This window comes from Diabrotica undecimpunctata, chromosome 9 (genome assembly GCF_040954645.1).
Source record: "Diabrotica undecimpunctata isolate CICGRU chromosome 9, icDiaUnde3, whole genome shotgun sequence".
NCBI lineage: Eukaryota > Metazoa > Arthropoda > Insecta > Coleoptera > Chrysomelidae > Diabrotica > Diabrotica undecimpunctata.
Genome location: NC_092811.1, coordinates 21,339,657 through 21,361,956, shown reverse-complemented (window position 1 = coordinate 21,361,956; position 22,300 = coordinate 21,339,657). Strand labels below are relative to the sequence as shown.

General features: G+C 34.2%; 2 protein-coding genes across 2 annotated transcripts in view; one reads left to right on the top strand and one right to left on the bottom strand.

The window, feature by feature from the left end:
- The window catches only part of LOC140450461 (uncharacterized), a 117,246-nt gene that overhangs the window by 9,510 nt on the left and 85,436 nt on the right, over positions 1-22,300 (top strand). The window lies entirely within an intron of this gene.
- LOC140450462 (uncharacterized) lies at positions 19,691-21,067 on the bottom strand. The gene is made up of 3 exons (XM_072544106.1): positions 19,971-21,067; positions 19,839-19,911; positions 19,691-19,774 (listed from the first exon to the last, which is right to left on the bottom strand). Exons 1-3 carry the CDS (start codon positions 21,065-21,067, stop codon positions 19,691-19,693), a joined length of 1,254 nt encoding a protein of 417 aa, XP_072400207.1.

Below are 22,300 nucleotides of genomic sequence, written 5' to 3'. Positions count from 1 at the left end.
TTTGTTTCTGCCTTCGTAGAATCTGTAGAGTAGTGAGGGCGAGTTAAGTTTCACAGCACTTAGGCCACAATTGACCCATTGTGCATCCTCCCAGGGAGCTGTCACCCTTAGCTCATTATCCATCCTGCCATTTCTAGGAAGGTGGACAAGTCACCAGGAGACATCTCTCTTATGTGGGCAGGTGTGGGACAGGACTCGCCGAACGCGTACTCTCATATTAACGATAACTCCGGGCATTCACATAGGACATGTGTGTCCTAGCTCCCAGTGTGTGGAGGTGTTTGCTTAGTTGATAATGACCAGTTAAAAAACCAACTGCCAAACGTAGGTTTTTCCTGGTCATTCCCAAGTACATCTTTGATGCTGACTCTTCAATGTTACTTAGTGTTACCCTGGCAAGTTTATATCCTTGCCCTTCTTCCCTTTTATGCCTCATCTTTTTACGGTTTGCGTATGGGAGTGACATTTAACAATTTCCGCGATTGCCTTCGCAGAATTCGTCGACTAGTTTGTGAACCTTTTGTATCTTTGTTTATCAATCGTCTGCCTATTTCGAGCATTAAACACCAGAATGCATGATTTAAAAAATATCACTATGGAATATGTGATCAGTTTGGATTTCGTAGTGGGTTAAGTAGCAAAAGGGTTATATCCCCATCCCCATTAATTGCCAAAATACCAGAATATGAACCAAGACCTCCATATTTGCTTCCTAAATGCAGTAAAGATATTGACAATGTCAAATATAAAAAAACTATTTACAATCACTTAACTTCTAATAATCTCTTAGGGTCAAACAGCTAAGATAAGTAAAGTACCGAATATCACATATCAGAGACAATTAAGATAAAAAAAGCGTAAAGATATCTCAGAAGATGAGTCAGCTAGCTGGAATTTAAATTAACGGAAGGACTATAAACAACCCAATATATAATTTGATAAAGTATCGAAAATACTGTTGACTATTAATTGCTAATAAATTAAACAGTTATTTGAAACTATCCTTTAGGTAGAAATCCATGATGAACACAAGGTATGATACATAATGTTCCAAAATCGGTTCGCTTCGCGCATGACGTAATCAGGAACGCTTCTTCACGCAACATTTGAATGTAGTTGTATAGGAAAGACTTTTAATTTTAAGTTAATATACATATAATTTGGCTGATTTAATTATTGTAATTATAAAGAGATGATAAAATTATGTTATTATAATATTTAATCATAAATAATATTTTGAAGTTAATTTAATTTTATTGGTTTTTGGTACAGTTATTTTGCTAACATAGATATCCTTTATAAAACAAGTTTTAATTATCTTTTATTACACGTAGGTACAGGTTGATCAACTTATACTCCAGAGTTCGATATTTCAGATGTTTAAAAAGATACAAAAAAGTGGTATCTACATAAAAATGGGTCGGGTACAGCTAAAAATTTTAAAATTATTTTCAAATATACAAGGTATTTCCACTTCTTAATTTGTTAATGATCACTTTGTAATGTAGGTACACAAAATTTGTACGTATATACTGAACTAAACACAAAACCAAATTAAATAATAATAAAGTCAAGTTTATTTAGATCGGATGAGCTAGCTGGCCATCGAATATGAGTGAAGTGAGGTCATGCAATATTACACAATGTTTTAAATGACATCTTTTGTAATTTTCACACATAAACTTATCTTGGTATTGTTTAATAATGATATTCTTTGTCACTCCCTTTTCTTTCCCAGTTCGTTACGTCAAGTCTTCTCATATCTTCTTTAACTTCGTTGCTCCATCTTGACCTCGGTCTTCCTCTTCGCCTTTTGCCTGCCAATGCACTAGGTAGTACCATTCTGGGAATTCTAGATGGAATCATTCTCTGCACATGGCCCAACCATCTAAGTCTTTGAACCTTTTACCGCTAATATATTGCCACCAGATCTTGCGCTCCCAAACTAATAAAAACTCCTGGTGTTTTTTTGTTGTGACCCATTTTTCAGAAGCATACATCACTATTGGCCTTATTACGGTCTTGTATGTCCTTAGTTTTGCTCTTTGAGATATATTTGCTTTTTAACAACCCATTGAGAACATGTACAACGCGGTTGCCAAAGATAATTATTTTCTGTATTTCTTCCTCACAGTTAGGTTCTCTTGTGAAGACATTTCCTAACTACTGAATTTTTTAACTTCTTCGAATTTATATTTTTATCTTTGCTGTTATCATTGTTATTGCCCTCGAACGAATTTCTGATTTGTGCATTCCATATACTTCGTTTTTGCTTCATTTATTGTACATTCCCTTGGTTGCTATCCTCTCTTTCAGTTTCATGACTGTTTCCATCAGCTCTATTTTCTTCTAGCCAAGATTATCAAGTCGTTTGCAAATGTTAAGCAGTGATGTTTTTTTGTGGTAGATCAGATCTGTTTTATTAATGTTTGCTTCCTGTGTAACCTTTTCTAATATTATGCTAAACATTTTAGAATGTACCTTAAAGATTTCTGTTATACTATTGTCCTATTGTTTATCTTGACTTTATTCAGTGTCCGTTGAAGAGTTAATGGTGTTGTAATATGTATATTAATAGGAAAAAAGTGGGAAATTTAAAAAGTAGATAGATAGATTTATTCATGTAAATTTCTACATTATTACATTTGCCCAACATAAAAAATACAATACAATACATGAGACAGATACTCATCAATAGAATAGAAACGGTGGTAAATCAAGAATTCTTTAACACTATGTTTAAAACACTAAGAAGATAAGTTTACATCGTATGGTATAGAATAGAATAAAATAGAAATATGCTTTATTGTCATAAAAAAATGTACAATTTTATGGACTAAGCTTACAAAAAGTCAGAAAATAACAATAATTAAAATTTCTTGAAATTACAAAAATCGCCAATATCACAAAATAAAAGATAATAAAATAATCAATTAAATAAATTGCAAATTGCACTTTTTGGACTCTCTGTGCTCGGCTCTTTGTACCCGTTTCTTTTGTTTGGTTAAAAGGGTAGCCGATTTTGATTTAGGCAAATTTTGATAAGTATTAGACCCTTTTTAGAAACGTAATTTAAAAGTTCCTGTTGTAGATTTCTTTGGTAATCTTCAGTTTTAAAATGTTTAGAACAAATTCTAGCAGTATTACAATTAAAATTATCCTGTCTACAACAAGATATTATCCACAGTTTTCTGTTCACACTATCTTTAGAAAATGTATGAAACCTAAAGATTTTAGCTTGATTGTCACTACTGCAACAAGCAACTGCATAGCGCATTTTTAAAAAGGTACAAAACCAGATATAAATTGGCAAATAAAAGCTTTGTCAAAAAAACTCGTTAACTATCATTACAAATAATGGATTCGGGCGTTCTTGACTACGTCACACGCCTGGGTCAGCTGTCAAATGTTATGCTCAATATCAAACGTGATTTGTCTAATTTGTTTTAACTTGTATCATTAGTGCCTCTATCGACTGAGTTACAAACCTTTTTTGAGAAAGAATTCTTTTTCTGTCTTTTTGAATTCATTTGCTCTGTATGTACCTACTCAGTTTAACGGCTCTAAAAAAACATTATCAAGTTAAGTTAGTTCTGTTCACACTGTTTAAGTATGTCAGTTTTTTCTATCACTTCTCTATCAGTTCTTGTAAAAAGGGTCATTTTGTTTCTGATTCATTTTTCTTCCTCTACAAACTAAAAAACGTTTTGTGAGTATGTACTTACAAAAACATCAATTTTAACAGTCTATATGTATTGATCGGCTTACAAAAGTACAAATCTAGAAATTTTCCAGTCAAATAACTATATTGTTTATCTATAACAACGACAACTTGACGGATATAACATTTTAAAATATATTATCTCCACTAATGATTTAAAATACATTACCCATACATTAGGAATAAAATCAAATGCACATTAGTGTCATATTTATATTGATGTTTCTTTTTTCCCATTTACAAATATGAAAAATGATATTTATTTATTTTTTTCTAAATATATCGGAATATTTCGCTGCTATCATTCATTGCACTGTGACATCACCATTCCGGAGTTGTTCAACATCGTTAACATAAAATATCAGTATATAAAATCAAAGTGTTAATTAATTAATATTCACGATATATCGTCAAATTGCTTCTTACAAACAGGAAATAAAAAAATATAATACAACTTTTTTCCTTTTTCCACACGTGTTTAAAGAAATTTATATTTAAATGGGAATAAGCCACAATTAAAGGTTAAAATACGTTTATTGACGTTTCAATTTCCACTTCGGAAATCGTTCTCAAAATACAAACATTAGTAAATTAAACAAATTTTGTTTTTTTGTTACTTAGTGAAAAAATTCTTCTAATAATTTAATTTTATCTGACTCATCTATATTGACAATTCAGACATACCTTATACATTTTAAAGTAGACGACTTTAAAATGATATTGCCAATATTGTTGAATTGCGTTCCTGGGACGACTTTACTTATAAGATAGTTCATTCGATTACATGAAATCAACTTTAACTTGAGAATATCCGTCAGAAAAGATCATAACATGTAATTCGTCTTTAAAAAGACAAATACATGCCATGATGACAGTAAAATTCTCCTGTTAGTGATTCCATAGTAAATTATGAGGGAAAAACCAGGAAAAAAACCTCATAATATTATCCCGACATGGTAAGTATTTGATCGTACATTTAGTTTACCTTCAATAAACACCAAATTCTGATTTTATATGTTTGTTATTTAAAAAACATAAATGATGTATTCTCTATATGTTAATGACGGATATTCTCAAGTTAAAGTTGATTTCATGTAATTGATTTCATGTAGTTGATTCATGTAACAGATATAAAGGAGGAAGTGTCATATTCTGAGGAGGCATTATGATGAGTAAAAAAACTTTTACAACTAGGTATACCTACGAGCTGTTAACCAACTTTAACAGCTCGTAGGTATGTTGATTTAGTTCTAGAACCTATAGTTAGGCTCTGGAGAGGTGCAATGGGAGAAAATTTATTTTTTATGCATGATAATGCGCCTCTACATACCCGCAGAGTGATTATAGACTTTCTTGAAGCAGAAGATATCACTGTTCTGGAGTGACCTGCTTGCTCACCCGACCTTAACCCTATAGATCAATTGTGGGATATGCTTAAAAGAAGAATTAGAGCTCACCGGGAGAATCCACAAAACACTGGAGGGATGAAAAAAAATAATTAAATTAAAATAATGCGTTAAAACAATTAATTGATGTATTGTTTTTTGGGAGAGCATGAATTAGGTTTCGGGGGTTATAATGAAACAAGTGAATCCACCAATCCGGGAAATTATATAGACCTTGTAATTTTTTTAACAAAATATGATGAGACCCCAGAAAAATCATTTTATTAATCTGACAGTTTTCCGAGATACCTCAAACAGAATCCAAAACGATTTAATTAAATGTACTGCTGACGTTGTAATGGATCACATTAAAAATGAGATTAAAAAAGTATCCGTTGTTTCAAGTGCACTTGATGATACAACAGATGCAACTAATTTTGGTCACTTATCCATTGTTGTGCGATATGTGGTTGATGGCATTTGTTGACGTCAGTTTTATGATGAGAAAACTGGAGCAGGAATATACAAAGAATGGGATGGAAATAAACCTAAAGAAAACTGAATACCTAACAACGGAGAATACAGAAATAAAACAGCTGGAAATAGACGAAGGTAAACAAATCAAAGGAACAGACAAGTATAAGTATTTAGGTTTCATAATATCAAACAAAGGAACAACGGAGGAAGATATAAAAAATAGACTAGGACAAACAAGAGACTGCATACGAAAATTGAACCCGGTACTATGGGATAAGAACATCAGCATGAAAACAAAGAAAAAATATATAATACCATGACAAGAAGTATCCTCACTTATGGGTGTGAAAATTGGACAATAAATAAGAAAACCAAAAACAAAATAAGAGCAACAGAGATGGAATTCCTAAGGAGAAGCTGCAGAGTAACAAGAAGAGATAGAATAAATAACATGGAGATTAAGAGGAGAATGGGAATGAACTCTGACATAATAGACTATATCGAACAGAAGAGGTTAACCTGGTACGGACATGTCAGAAGAGCAGACCAAAATCGGTGGATAAATAGAATAACAGAGTGGAGCCCGATAGGAAGAAGAAAGAGAGGCAGACCCCGAAGATCTTTCAGAGATGAAGTGGACGAAGCAATGAGTAGAAGAAACCTACAGGAAGGGGACTGGCTAAACAGGAAAAATTGGAGAAAACGGTTGAGTGAAGGAATACAGTGAAAACTGTGGAAATCCGTATATATATATATATATATATATATATATATATATATATATATATATATATATATATATATGGAAAAGGATAATGCGAGTGAATAATAAAAGTAAAAAGTAATGGCATGTCTCGCGTCTACCGTGGATCTGCACAGAACCAACCGGGACAGAGATTTCCGTATTGAGGATCATACTCTGTCCTTAGCCAAGCGGAACCCGTCGGCATTGTGTATTGAACATTGCCGTGGGTCTGCACAGCTAAATATTTTGTTTGCGAGCATATACGGAGCTTTCTCTGAATTGAAGCGAAAGCGAGTATATTAGTAGTACTAATTAGTTTCTTTTCTTTTATAGACGTTTGCCGGGGAATATTCATTCATCGCGGGACCCAGACGGAAACGTAGAATTCATTTTATTTTTGTTTTATAAGTATACAACGTAGAATTCCTTTTTTTTTTAGTTTTTATTTATTGTATATATATACTTAATAGATTTATTTTTATTTCAAACCTGTGTTTTACTGAGTCTGTCGCCCCGAAAGAGCTACCCATCACAAACTGGCTTGTTTGCAAACTGACAAAATGTTTGTGATGGGTAGCTCTTTCTAGCAGAATTTCCGATATTCTGGGTAACGGATATGCGTCCTTATCTGATAGTTCGTTGACTTTTCTAAAGTCAATGCAAAATCTGTACGAGTTATCCTTTTTCCTAACTAGTACAATCGGTGAACTCCAACCACTTGTGGAGGGTTCGATGGTTCCTTCTTTTAACATCTTGTCCACTTCTTGGTTGATGATCTGTAGCATTGCGGGATTGTGCCGCCTATAAGGCTGCTTGACTGGATCGCACTTTTTCTTCAATTTTATTTCGTGTCTTATTAAGTTGGTGGGTCCTGTTATGTTCTCAAACTCCCTTAGTTCTTTTCTTAGGAACCTTTCTAAATCCGTCTTTTGAGTGGAGTCTTTTAAAGTGTTACATGTCTCTTCTTGATGTTGTATGTATTGTTTGGTCGTATGTTTATCGAATTTAAGTTCGATAGAATGGTTCCTGAGGAATTCCACTCCTAGTAATGCATCTTCCGTCAACCCTGGCATTACTATGAATGTTTGTCGGGTTTGTAACTTATCGATCTCGCATTCAATTGTCAACTTCTGGTTAAGCTCAATTGACGCTCCATTTGCTAGTCTTGTTCTCCCGCTGTAGCTATCTAGAGAGTCCTTGTATATCTGAGCTATTCTATCCCCGACGTAATTTTTAGTAGTTCCTGTGTCGATGAGCGCTCTGTATGTTCTTTGCCCTATTTTTAGTGATGCGAACAGTCGAATGTCATTGCTTGCTGGCTGTGTAACGGCGAAAACGAATGGAGTCGAATCTTGTTTTACAGACTGGGACGACTCCTTGTTTCTCCAGTCTGTAATTCGTTTCCCTGACGCCTGAAACAGCAGTCGCTGCTGTAAACTCCTTCTCTGCCGCAACGCGAACAAAACTTTTTCCATGGGTTTTTGCAGTTTTTACGGCTGTGACCTGGCATCTTGCATCTGAAGCATGCTGTTTTCGCATCGTACTCTGTTTGGTCCGCGCGTCTCCAGTTTCCACGGCAAATCTGATTTGCTCGGGTTTTTTCATCTTCTACAGCTTCGTATTCTTGGGCTAAATCTTGTAATTCGGCTAAGTTTCCGAAATCCCGGCGGCGAGCATAAAGCTTATATTCTGGTAACAAATTTTTGTATATCCTTTCGAGTTCTTGGTTTTTAGAAAAAGATCCTTCTCGTCTGATTAATGTTTGAATCTCCGTGATATATCTATCTACTGGTTCGTTCTGTCTCTGTTTTCTGTTTCGGATTTCCTCTTCTAGTTGTAGCAAATATCCCCTGGGATCTTCGCTGAAATCTGTCCATGACTTCCAATTTTTGTTATTGTTTCTGTACCATAACAAGGCGTGGTCTCCTAATAATTCTGGTAATGCTCTTAGTAGATCTTGTTTATCGATCTCGTAGGCCAAGCTTAATTCGTCTATCCTCTCTAAGAATTCTATTGCATCCGAATGTTTCTTGTCGAAGTGTGTGTTCCACTTTCGTACTTGATTTAGCAATTCTGGTTGCCCCATTTGTTTCGTTATTGCTAATTCCTGTAATTGTCTTCGGATGCCCGAAATTTCCTGGGCCAGTGTGTCGGATTCTGTTCCCTTGGAAGTTTTTTCTTTTGGGATTGTTCCTGTAGCTTCCTCGCGATTTTTAAAATAGGTTCTGAGTCGTGCTCTCAATTCGTCGACGGTTCCCTTGGGATTTAAGCCACATTTTTCGGCCTCGCTCTGCAATTCCTCTTTGCAAAGTCGATTTATCCACGACGTACCTGTTACTGAGTCTGTGTCTTTATCTGTCGGCATGTTATTAATTTTTGCTCGGGCGCCAGTTTGTGATGGGTAGCTCTTTCGGAGCGACAGACTCAGTAAAACACAGGTTTGAAATAAAAATAAATCTATTAAGTATATATATACAATAAATAAAAACTAAAAAAAAAGGAATTCTACGTTATATACTTATAAAACAAAAATAAAATGAATTCTACGTTTCCGTCTGGGTCCCGCGATGAATGAATTCCCGGCAAACGTCTATAAAAGAAAAGAAACTAATTAGTACTACTAATATACTCGCTTTCGCTTCAATTCAGAGAAAGCTCCGTATATGCTCGCAAACAAAATATTTAGCTGTGCAGACCCACGGCAATGTTCAATACACAATGCCGACGGGTTCCGCTTGGCTAAGGACAGAGTATGATCCTCAATACGGAAATCTCTGTCCCGGTTGGTTCTGTGCAGATCCACGGTAATGCTCAATACGCAATACCGATGGGTTCCGCTTGGTTAGGGACAGAGTATGATCCTCAATACGGAACTATCTCTGTCCAGAATGTCTCGCTGGTTCACTACACCGGCGAGTCAGGGAGCCTAGAGCGCTAGCTACAAGACTGTCTAATTTCGCTATTCACACGCCTTAAATAGCCGTTCTGAATCTCCCTTCACCGTCACGTTGTAGAAGTGGATGCGCAAATATTGACACTCCCACGGTTCGAACTGTTAAACGATCATAACATCGTTACACAGAAAACCAAATATGGTATATCGATGGAAGGCAACCGTATATACGTATTTCTGACTATTGGTCGTCTTCAGTACGGTGCATATATATATATATATATATATATATATATATATATATATATATATATATATATATATATATATATATATATGGAATTTGTTGTGAATTGTCTCCTTTCTACAACACAAGTAGACGACCAGGCGTTGGAACTGGCTAAGTATTTAGACTTGGATTAAATAATCCTTCATCGAAACAATTTTTAAAGTCGAAATGGTAATAATAATGCTTGATGAATTTAATGGCACTTTATTTCACATTGCACTGTTAAAAAAGCTATTTATTTACAAATGTATTTAACTAAAACTAAAACTTTTTATTTTTCTGCTATGTGCGAACGAAAATTTACGTAGAGAGTATTTTTGCACAATCTTGAGAAGTCGAGATGTACCAACTGTCAGATACGGGCACCGAGAACGGAGTCTGGAATGTATCTACTGTCCGACACGGGGACCAAGAATGGAGTCGATGCCGCTGAGATAACTACCCCACGTGGGAATCGAGAGAGAAGTCTGTGCCGCTGGGATGACTATCTCACGCTAGAATCGAGAGAGAAGTCTCTGAATGCCGCTTCAATCCAATATTCTATAGGAAATAGGGACCAGCCAAATTCAACCGTTTTTAACGAATTTGTACTTTGCAACGGTGGGTTATAGTAAGCCACTTTTTCTATAATAATAAAACAATAAACCTAAAAGATATATTGCCCTTTTACGAGTTCCAAAAACGAACAAAGATTATTGACTCTGTTCTAGGTAGACAAAAAACTTTTTTTCTCATAAATTAGCGAAGCGGTTGGTACAGGAAAAAACATTTATGTCCAGTTATGGTCCTAAAAATAATAATTTTTATACTGAGAAGAGGAGAATTAGCGGTAACATAATATCGCAGCGTGTTTAGATATCAAAAGAAACAACCTGTTTTAGCAGGCGTCTCAACGGAAAACGGACGAGACAAAAAAGTCGTTTTATGTGAGCTGACATTTATATCAAAATGAAAAAACAATATATTTTCGTGTTTTATTATGTATTAATTGTAACAAAAATAATGAGGGATTATTGGTGATATATTAAGACTTTAGCAGCATTCCTTCTTTGGAATCACTGCCAGAATTTTACGTCGTTGTTGTCTTTTTAAAGACGAATCACATACTATGATCTTTCTGACAAATATTCTTAATTGATATTCGTCATCATTGATATAGAATAATGTATGTCCGAATTGTCAATATGACTGAATCAGATACAATTAAATTATTAGAAGAATTGTTCACCAAGTAACAAAAAACAACATTTGTTGTATGTTTAATGTATTAATGTTTTGTATTTTGAGAACGATTTCCGAAGTAGAAATTGAAATGTCAAAAATAAACTTATTTTAAACTAAAATTGTGGCTTATTCTCAATTAAAGATAGTAATTGCATTAAGGTACCACAAGAAAAAATAGCTTCAAAAGAAAATAGTATATTTTAAATAATAAAAATTAATTAATGTTTTTATTTTTATTTCATGTTGACTTCCCATGCGATAATTTGATTATTATTATATTACTGTTTTTATGTCATATTCGTGACTGCTGTCCTTTTTTTACTAAAATTACGGTGGTCTAATATACCTACAACGAAATATTGATAACCTATTTCAACGAAATTGGTTTATTACAGGTTTTTATTTGCGTCTGTAGACAGACGTAGTGGGAGAGGTAAACACAAAACGGACTTGTGTTTACTTATAAAATCGAATAATGGGACATATCTGCAAAAAATATAGAACTGTCATTATGTACTATGATAAAAAGACGTAGTAATAATTTAATAATTATTATTAACTTTAAAAATTAGCACAAAGGGAAATAAATTTATTTAACTGTACTTCTATATTCTATTCCAGTCTAGTCAACGGTTTAATTATAATAATTATAATATAATATAATAATTATAATAATATATATATATATATATATATATATATATATATATATATATATTATTATAATATATAACAATCACGGCCGGACTGGCCCACCGGCCTTCTAGTATTGGTGCGTATTTTGCCTTCGTTGCTTCGTTAGCATCTATCCATAAAAAAATTTAATATTCCCCTAAAATACACTCGCGATCATAAAATCCGGGTCACCTTGAAAATCACCGATATTTCATTTTTAACGAGCTTTATCGTAAATAATAATAACACAAATACAAACTAATGCATATTTCTGGAAATTGTTGTCGGCTTAGCGGTTTCCTTTGCAACAAAGAATTTCAATAGTACCGATTTCGCGGGAAAGCGCACACTTCCCAAAATGAACGGTACCTGTAACTGCCGCTTGTTTTAAATGTCTCATTTGTGCTTCGACTTTCTGTTCAAACGCAACGAACAAACGTTTATTATTGCCACCATTAGTGTTTATTAGTGCCATTATTAGTGTTTATTATTGTTTATTTGTTGCCAAAAATATTCTTGACTGTTGTTGAAACGACACAAATTGTTGCGCTTGTGAAAGACGGTCACACTCAACAGCAAGTCGCAAAAACTGTTGGCGTAAGCCTTTCTACGGTTCAACAAGTGCTTCAACGCTTTCAGGAGAAGGGTTTGCTATCCAGACGACCTGGTTCTGGACGAAGAAGAATGACCACGGTACGAGATGACCGTTTTCTTGTGTTTCAGGCTTTACGAAACCTGACCTCAACTGCGATTATGCATCGAAATCGTCTACAGGAAGTACGAAATCGCAATGTTAGCATTGCAACAGTCAGGAGAAGATTTCGTTCTTTTGGACTATCTTCTCGGGTAATGGCTACAGGACCGCCACTTCGCCTGGCGCATCGAGTTGCACGACTAGCTTTTGCTCGACAATACGCGCATTGGGGAATTAACTTTGCTCCAATCTAACGATTGGAGCAAAGAGTTATTCTCAGATGAATCCCGTTTCTGCTTAACTGGATCCTATGGACGTGTAAGAGTTTGGAGGAGAACCGGTGAATGATTTTCACAAGCTTGCATTGCTCCAAGAATGCCATTTGGTGGAGGCTCGGTCATGGCTTGGGGAGGTGTATCTTTCGACTTCCGCACAGAATTACCCTTCATCGAAAATGGATCCTTACCTGCACGAAGGGACATTACGGAGATTCTGGAAGAACATGTTATGCATACCATGGCAAGGCTTGGAGAAAACGTCGTTTTTATGCAGAACAACGCGCGAACGCACGTTATCACGATCAGTATGCAATAGTTGGACGAGGTTGGAATTACGAGGTTACCCTGGCCAGCTAGGTCTCCGGACCTGAATCCCATCGAACATATCTGGGACGATTTGAAAAAACGTATTCAACCCCTAACATCTCCTCCTAACAACGGAGAGGAGCTTAAGGATCTGTTAGTGAGAGTGGAATAACATACCACAACATGTAATCCGGAGAAAAATTGAGAGTATGCCCCGTCGTCTGCAAGAGGTCATTAGAGCAAGTGGAGGCAATACTCGATATTAGTCATTGAAATTTCACTGACATTTTACCACGTTCTGTATTTTCCATTTTTTTCGTATGCCTTTTTTATCAACAATTTGGTTTGTTTTCTGCTTTTTCAATAAAAACAATAAAAAACCGTTTTTTTTTTCTTTCAAAACAAACATTGATGACAAATAAAAAATACGTTAGTCTAAAAAAAAAGGTTATTACTGCACCAGAGGCAAAAATATTCCAGAAACTTGAAAATTTCAATGTGACCCGGATTTTATGATCGCGAGTGTATGTTTTTACTTGCTTCCGATTTCGCTATTTGATTGATTTATTGGTTCAATTGATCATGGCGTTTTTGCAAAATACAACTCGCATCAGGCATCAGATAACACTGGTAAACACACAATTGCTGCCGCAAATTTTTTACTGTTTCTAGGTAATTTGGATCTGCTGAATCCAAAAATGCCACCAGATTTCCTCCATCAGATTGTTTTTAGAAAATACTACAACAGATCACATTTCTAACATATGGGGTAATTTAACGCAGCACTACCATATATGTAGTGCAGCTACCCATCAAATAAACAAAATACGAATAAAAAGTAAGATATTTATTGTACAACAATATACTTACAAAAATCATCGCACATATCTGTCATAAAAAACTTAACTTTTCATCTAACCTAACCAGCATCGCAGCACAAATCTGTTATTCGGCGTCACCTAAAAACTTCCTTTTATAGATTTTCTTGCTAAGGCTTTTAAAGAACGGCCCCTTTGAAAACTCCAGCAGTAATCCGCCATCATGTGAGTGTCCCATCTCCCTGATACCTCTCTTTCATCGATTTGATATCTTGGTGGAAGCGTTCCCCTTGTTCCTCACTAAGGTCACCAAGATTTTCTGGGAAACGGTCTAAGTAGATGTGGGGGTAATGAATTTTAATACTCATATGACAACCGTGTTTGTTAACATTGCTGAGCATTTCTTCTACTATAACCCGGTAACTTTCCGTTTTATTGTTTTCAAGAAAATTTTCCACAACTTTCACAAAGGAGCACTATGCATTACATTCAATTTCAGTCATCGACTCTGTAAAATGCGAATCTTTTATTTGTTGTCGTATCTGAGGCCCATCAAATATTCCTGCTTTCAATTTTTCTTTACTAAGTACAGGGAATTTGCTGAGCAAGAATTCAAAATAAGGTCTTTACAAATGATTTCATCAGTCCATAGTTTAATATGTAACGAAGGTAATATTATTTTTTCTCGGTCGACCAATCCTTCGTTAACTACGTTAGCTTTTCCTTGAAATAAAGCGTTTCTGGAACATCATTTTCTTCTACTCCAGTGTTGGTCCTTAGCCCTGCTATCTTAAAGACACAGGAAACAAGAATATTTTGTATAGCCACCTTGTTGTCCCAGGAGAAAGTTCACCATCTTAAAATCAACACAAATCGCCCACTGATGTTTAGCACCAGCGATATTGTTTTATATTCCTCTTTCATTTTTGTAGAATGCCTAATTGGTATACTTCCATATGTGTTGCCATTATGTAGAAAGACACACTTTAAACTTCGTTTGGAACTGTCGATAAAAAGACTCCAGTGATCTGGTGTATACTCCGATACACCAATTTTTTCTAACAGTCCTTTAATATTGTTACAAAAAACCATATCATCTTGCAGGGGAAAAAATGTAAAAGATCTTTTTGTCTATTATGGTAGTATGTAATTTTGGTGTCTGGGTGAAGAATATTCTTTTCATTTAGTCTCTAGGCAAGCAACTCGGAAGAATCCTTTGGAAGGTTCAAATCTCTGATAAGATCGCTTAGCTCTTTCTGAGTAAATCTCTTTCAAAATCACTGTCGTCTTTCTCAAATCTATTAATCTGTAGTTCATCAGAGAACGTTTCAATATTGTCCTCTGGTAACGTAGGTAGACTGCCAAATATTGAAATGGGTATCTGCTCAAGCTGATGTGGAATTGGTCGTATTGCTGAATCCAGGTTAGAATATGTCCAAGTATGTCGATTGTTACGACTAATGTCCTTTTTGGTACCTTCGATACCATTGGAACAATAAACATTTTCATTTTCTTTCGTCCACTGTCGCAAATTTTCAAGACAAGTTTTGCACACTACATGTGGAGCCCAGGATTTATCTTGATTTACTAAATGAACATCAAAATAGTGTTGATAAGCCCTTTTTACAAAATTACAAACTGGTTTTCTACTTTCCTTTACAATATACTCACCACATATGTAGCAAAAAAACGTCTGGGTTATTTACACAATAACGCCTGCTTGCAGAAGCCATGGTTTTCAGGTGTTAAAAACAAACTCTTGCATCGAAACTGAAGTTCAAACTAAATTTTACAATGGAATGCAGTCGACTTTATAAGAATTTATTAAGGCCATTTCAGAGAAAATACTATTTACTTATCATCATCATCATCATCAGTGGCATTACAGCTCGTTATGAGCCAAAGCCGTCTTCAGAACAATCTTCCATTCGCCCCTGTCTCTGGCAACTATTCTCCATGCTTTAACTCCGATAGATTTTAGATCATCATCTATGTTATCTTGATACCTAAGTTTTGGTCTTCCTCTGGCTCGTCTTCCCACTGGTCCTCTTCGGTCGAAAATTTTTCTGATCGTTGCATCTTCATCTCGTCTAATTACATGTCCTACCCATCAAAGGCGTGCTAATTTAATATATTTTACAACGTCAGGTTCCCCAAAACTTCGATATAACTCAAAGTTGTAGCGCCTACGCCACAAACCCTGTTCTTGGATTCCTCCATATATTGTTCTTAGAATTTTTCTCTCGAAACGTTTAAGCAATTCTTGGTCGTTCTGTGTAAGTGACCACGTTTCAGAACCGTATGTTAACACTGGCCTTATTAGTTTTTTATATATGGTAACTTTAATTTTTCTGGGTAGTTTTTGGGCCATATGTTTCCTCAAGCCATAATAGCACTTATTGGCAAGCACAATTCTTCTTTTAATTTTTTCGCTGACATTGTTGTCTTTGGTCAGCAGAGAGCCCAGGTAGACGAAGGTGTCCGCATCTTCCGTTCCAGATCATCAATTAATAGTCTAGGTATCTGGTTGCCTGATCTAGTACAATACATATACTTGGTTTTCTGTGCGTTTATTTTTAATCCCATTCTAAGTGCAGACGCCCTTAGTGATCGAAATGTTTCGATCCGAGATTCTGTGGACCTAGCAATAATGTCTATGTCATCTGCATATCCGACCACTTGTACAGATTTATTAAAGATGGTGCCATTCGTATTAATATGGCACTCTCGAATTACTTTTTCTAGTGCAAGGTTAAATAAGAGACACGACAGTCTATCTCTCTGTCTCAGTCTATTTTTACAATGGAAGGGTCTGGAAAAGTCGTTTTGGATTCTGACTACACTCTCTACGCCTGTGAGTGTAAGTTCCGTTAATTGAACAAGATGAAGCGGCATTTGAAATTCCACCATAGCCACCATATTTACTTATCGGACAATAGTTCGCAATTCTTCTTCTTCTTAGAGTGCCATATCCCTACGGAACGTCGGCAACTACCATGCTTATAATATTTTTATACCGATCTCGGTCTTGCGCTACGTGTAGCAATTGGTCCGCTGTCAAACCTGTCCACTGCCGCAAATTCCTCAACCAAGAGAGTTTCTTCCGTCCTATCCATTTCTTTTCTTCGATTTTACCGTTGAGAATTAGCCGAAGGAACTCATATCTTGGTCCTCTGAATTTATGTCCAAGATATTCTAGTTTACGCCTCTTAATAATATTTAATAGAGTTCGTTGATGTCCCATTCTTCGAAGAACTTCTTCGTTTCTAGTTCTGCTTGTCCATTGAATTTTTAGTATCCTTCGATACAACCACATCTCAAACGCCTCGATTTTATTCATGATATCGGCGTTTAAAGTCCAAGTTTCACATCCATACAAAAGTACAGACCACACGTAACATCTTGTAAACTTTTCACGGATTTCCAAATTTAATGAGTTATTGGATAATAGAGGCTTGAATTTTTGAAATGAGTTTCTTGCCTGTTCAATTCTACATCGAATTTCGAAGGATGGATCTAGATTTTGTGTAATCCAACATCCAGTTCGCAATTAGATATTTGAAATTCAATTTTCCTCAACCTAATTTTTTGGTATTTTTCACGAGCAATACCGTCGGTTTTTATTATTATAATATATGTTAAAAATATCTTGAAGATATGAAAATTTTTATCAAGAAAGAGCTTAGAAAGAAAATAGATTATCATCCTATTGTTCATAACTTCGTCGCAAATGCCGGCCAACTTTGATCGGTTCTATCTCATAAATCATTACTCAAAATTGAACTTTTTTTCTTTTATAAGAACAACGCCGTTTCCTGAATTTAATTTAAGCTAATAGTTATCGAGATATTCTATATGTTTATAAGCCAAAAAATTGTTTATAGTTACAAACAAAGTGCAGTATTATTATCCCACACCCGCTTGCTTTTTTCTGTATAGGCCAGGATCTCTGCTGTACGGACTGCCCTATAAGCCAATGTATTGGTTGCACTGTATAGGCCAGGATCTCTGCAGTCCGCCCTATAAGAAAATGTATTGGCTGCATATTATAAAATCGTAAATTTATATCGGTTTTATATTCCTAATTCAGTAGTAATACACGAAATCAAAATTAGGGCGGTACTAATACCAGTAATCTTACCAGTAGTACTAGTGTAATTTTATAAAGAAGGCGGAACTGTTTTGTTACTAATTGATTTTTAAGTACTTCCTTTTTAGTTTTAGATTTGATTTGACACAATTTGTAAAAAAGGTACATACAACCTTATGATTCACCAAGAATTTATTGGACGTGAGGATTTTAAAGGTTTGGCTTGTACATTTTTTGTTTTTTTATTTGTAGTAGATAAATTTAGGGGTTTGGTTTGACTAAGGAATTTTTCTTTTTGGACAATATTTCTTTTGGATGTATATATATATATATATATATATATATATATATATATATATATATACATATATATATATATATATATATATATATATATATATATATATATATATATCTGAGACTACTCATGTGCTAGGATTCTTTTTGAGACCGTTATAAAATATTTGTTCTTTACAATATCACATACACCTTACGACCATCCGGAGTTAAGTTCAAAAAACGGATTAACTCGCTTTTCGTATTCAACCTGTTTTAGTAAAGCTACGAATTCGAAATAATATGAATTATGTATGGCTATCGTGCACTTCTTTCGCGTTTTCACTTATCGTCCATCGACTTAAATCGGTTACTACACATTAGAGTTGAGCCGATCCTTAATGAATCGTTAAATAGGAGCAGGACTACGGTGGGCATTTGATTAATGTATTCCTGTTGTTCCCAGTGTACCACTGACAAGTTTGTGGTCAACGTTGTCGGGTCTAGCTTCAGCGAACACGTGGCTATGTAAGTCAACCATTATTTTTAAAAAACACAATATCATAACCTGCTAGCAACTTGTCGGTTATACATTTTTGTACAATTTTTTAAAATAATCTTTTTTTTGATAACGATTGCCGAAGTGGAAATCGAAAGGTCAAACAATTGTTAAAAATGTAATTTTTTCATTACAATAAAATGTCTTAATGCCAAATAAACATAATATTAAACTTAGTAATGACACAAGAAAACAGTTTTAGAACTGCAATGTTAATTTTAATGTATAGTCTTCTAACAATGACACTAAAACCACTTTAGTGTACTTTAGTGTACGGAAAAATGCAACTCGAACGTCGATCGAGTTGCATTTGCTATAGACATAGCTTTTTAGATTTCTTTGATTTTTTATTTTTTGCATAAAATTGCCTTTGAGGTAATATTTTTTTATTAACTGGACTTGACTTTATTTATATGCAATTTGGGATGAACAGGCTTCTAAAGCTTGCTGTCTGGGTTTTATTGGTGCAATACATTTTTTCACCACCTCAACTTGGGCCATCGTTTTAATATCTTTGAGTGAATCCAGAAACTGCTGCTTTATTCGCTCTAATTCTTTAGTAACATTAAAATGTCCATGGTCTGTTTTGTTTTTTGTGGTAATTTGGGATGCTAAAAAGTCTGTTTCCATTTTTGCCTCATCATCAAATTTTATTTCCAAATCTGTGTTATCTTCCTGGATTGGTTGTGAGTTTTTTGTATCTGAAAAAATATTAAATTAAATAAAAATGTATCCATAATATGTTTAAAAAAAATTGATAGACAATACATATTTCCATATCCTCAGCAGTAAATTATTTTTAACATCCAAATCATGCAAATGTAGATTTAACTAATGGATATTTTAAAATATAAATGTGCAACAAAGAGGAGTATAAAGACAAAAAACTTAAAACTGGAAATTATTAAAAATATTTTATTATTAAATTTCTTACCAGGATTTAAATTAAGGCTTGTTTTGTGCCTTTGGCGAATATCTCTTAATTTGCTTGTAATTTTGCCTTTATTTAAAACAACTATTCTATCAAATAACTTATCTCTTATGAACTTCATTATTGCACATACAGCTTTATCCAACCTTTTTACACGCTTCCCATCAAGATATATATGCTTTAAAGTACGATGCATTCTTTCTAGATGCATATTGGTGTTGATGCCAGACCTTAATCTAAAGCAATAAGCCCAAGACTTACAATTATTTCTATAATAATTTATAAAATACTCCCCAAATTCTTGTGTATCTAAATCTCCTAATAATGAACTACAAAAATTCATCTATCATTTTAGAAAATGCAGTTACATCTCTTTCCTCCATAATGGTCCTTAAAAACTTATAGACTTCAATCTAAAAAATACATATACATAATAATTTTAATTTTTGTACATAAACCGTAACTTGATAAGCATACCTGTTTATCCCTGATTCTAATTTTGACTAGATTCTTACGCCATGCTTGGTCAATATGCCAGGAACAATAAAGTCTGTAAAAAATAAATATACTCATATTATTAGATAAAATAAATTAAAGTTCAAATATTACCTCATAACTGGTTTTCCCATTATGTCAACCCATGCATTGTAAAAAGACTCTGCAATATCTGTCATGAAGACATGTGGAGTAATAACATTAGAATACATTCTTATATGGGAAAAAAGTACTTTTAATACTTCCTTGTCCACCCTGTTTGAAATTAAAAAAGCACATGGAAACCCTTGACGCATGTCATCAATTATCATCAATGTGGTTAACTGAAAGTCAAAAGTATTCATGCCATGTGTACTATCAGGGCATATGCAGTCAGAACCAAATTTCTTTAATATCTCACACTGAGCCTGGTTCATTATAATTAAGATAAAATCATCTTTTTTCAGTTCACAGTGTTCCTCAACAACTGTATCCTGAGGTTTGTAAAAAAGTACACACATATTATCTTCTTGCTTCATTTCATTTACCCATGCCTCTACACTTGTAGCATCATTTTGATGTCTTACAGCTTCAGAACATAAATTATAAGACTTCTCAATATTATTTAAGTCCTTCCTTGTTAGCAAGTGTAATCTATCCAATTTTGAATCACACACTGAATCTCGAACTTGATCCAAAATATCACTGAAAGCTACTTTTGAAGCGATTTTTTCAGCACACATTTTTCTTTCTAAAGGACTTAAGTATATATGACCTAAATCATTGCTATGTCCTATGTGACTTTTTGTAAATTTGCACGTACATTTTCCGCTTTCAGTGATTTGAAGAATCATTGCTGCAGGGCAAAAACTATTAATTTTATTAGTACCTTGGGTTTTCAAATATCGAGTACGATTTTGAACTGAAGGACTATAGTACCCAGACCTGTTACATACATATTTGATATATTTTCCTGATGATAAAGATCGGCTTCGAAGTGTAATAAATCTAGAATCAGTTTCATTTTCTATACCATATTTCCATATTTCGAATTCTTCAAAAGTGTTAAAGTTTAAAGTTTCCTGTTTAACATCAATGTCATGTTTACCCTTAAAATTAATGATAATATCTTTTTCAAACGAACACTTAAAATTACATAATGGACATTTTTGCTGTTTTTTCAATGTTTCATTTTTACTTTCTGCGTGCGATTTTAAATGGTGAGTAAACATGTTTTTTTTTGAAAAATTTTTACCACAATTGCAAGTGTAGGAATACAGATGTTGTGCCTTATATTTTAATTGCAACAGTTTGGGATCATTTTCATGATTTTTTTTTATATGCCGCCTCAAATTAGAAATATCGGAAAACGTTTTATGGCATTCACCACATTTTTCCCTCTGTTTCTGATTTTCCATGCCTGTAAGTCAAAGGAAAAAGAATGATAGGTAATTAATTGTGATTGTTCTGGTATATCTACTTACCGCTTTATTTTATGTAATAAACTAAAATTCTAAACTAAATTCTTAACTTTACTTTAAGAATAAATTTGTTTATTAAAATTTAACTTTAACAATAAATTTTAATTACAATAATTACAAAACACATAAACGAATCATATATCAGAACCTTATCTAGGAATAAATCATAGAGTATTCATTCTAACTCGATGGAATAAATCCTATGAACAACAAACCTCTGACTCTGACAGCTGACAGGCATAACCTAATGAATATAAAATATTTGACATTACATGGATGCGCGAGCATCGAAGACGAATTGTAACAAGGTATGAATAGACGCTTGTGGAATGGAATGGTGTTCACAATTACATCCGCACAGCAATTAAAAAGAAAGAAGAGAAACACCAACCGGACCGACAGAGATAAGATCTAGATAAGAGAAGGGAGTGTCTCAAAAATGTCGTCACCCTTACAGCGGCCATCCCACTTTCGGAGTACGGTACATGCCAGGTGAACTGCGCACACGTAGGAGAGGGTGGTTTTAGTTGGTAGGTAGGATAACAGATAACTGAATCTTTGGTACTGATATCTTTAGTATTTTAAATTAAACTGAAACCCAAATTTTAAGGACCCAAAATGGATGTAGCATAAAAAAATTCGTTGCCCAACCAACCCTACCACCAGGAAAATTCTAGGTGAGCCACTGATCAAGGCCACTAGTATTATTGTTTAAAATTATTACTGATATTATTTGTTGTCATAATTGTTTAATATTTCCTAGAAGAATAATTATTTTCTATAAAACATTTTTTTGTCGTTTACCATTCTAACCATATTATGGCATAATTCCCAATTACCTTATATACTTTATTGTATTGCAAAGTTATTATATAAAACACTTAATAGGTTAGGGATTGCTGCCAAGCTCTGGCTGTGGTCGGTGATAAAATAAGTTTTAAACAGAATTTATAAAGTTACCGCCGAACAAACTCAGCAATGCGT

Bases quoted from the DNA above. Each gene is read 5' to 3' on its own strand.
- LOC140450462 (XM_072544106.1), bottom strand. From the start codon at position 21,067: ATGTTTACTCACCATTTAAAATCGCACGCAGAAAGTAAAAATGAAACA. The intron at 19,912-19,970 runs GTAATATTTGAA...TATTTTTTACAG, and splicing joins ATGGGAAAACCAGTTATGAG to ACTTTATTGTTCCTGGCATA. The intron at 19,775-19,838 runs GTATGCTTATCA...TGTATTTTTTAG, and splicing joins TTAGAATCAGGGATAAACAG to ATTGAAGTCTATAAGTTTTT.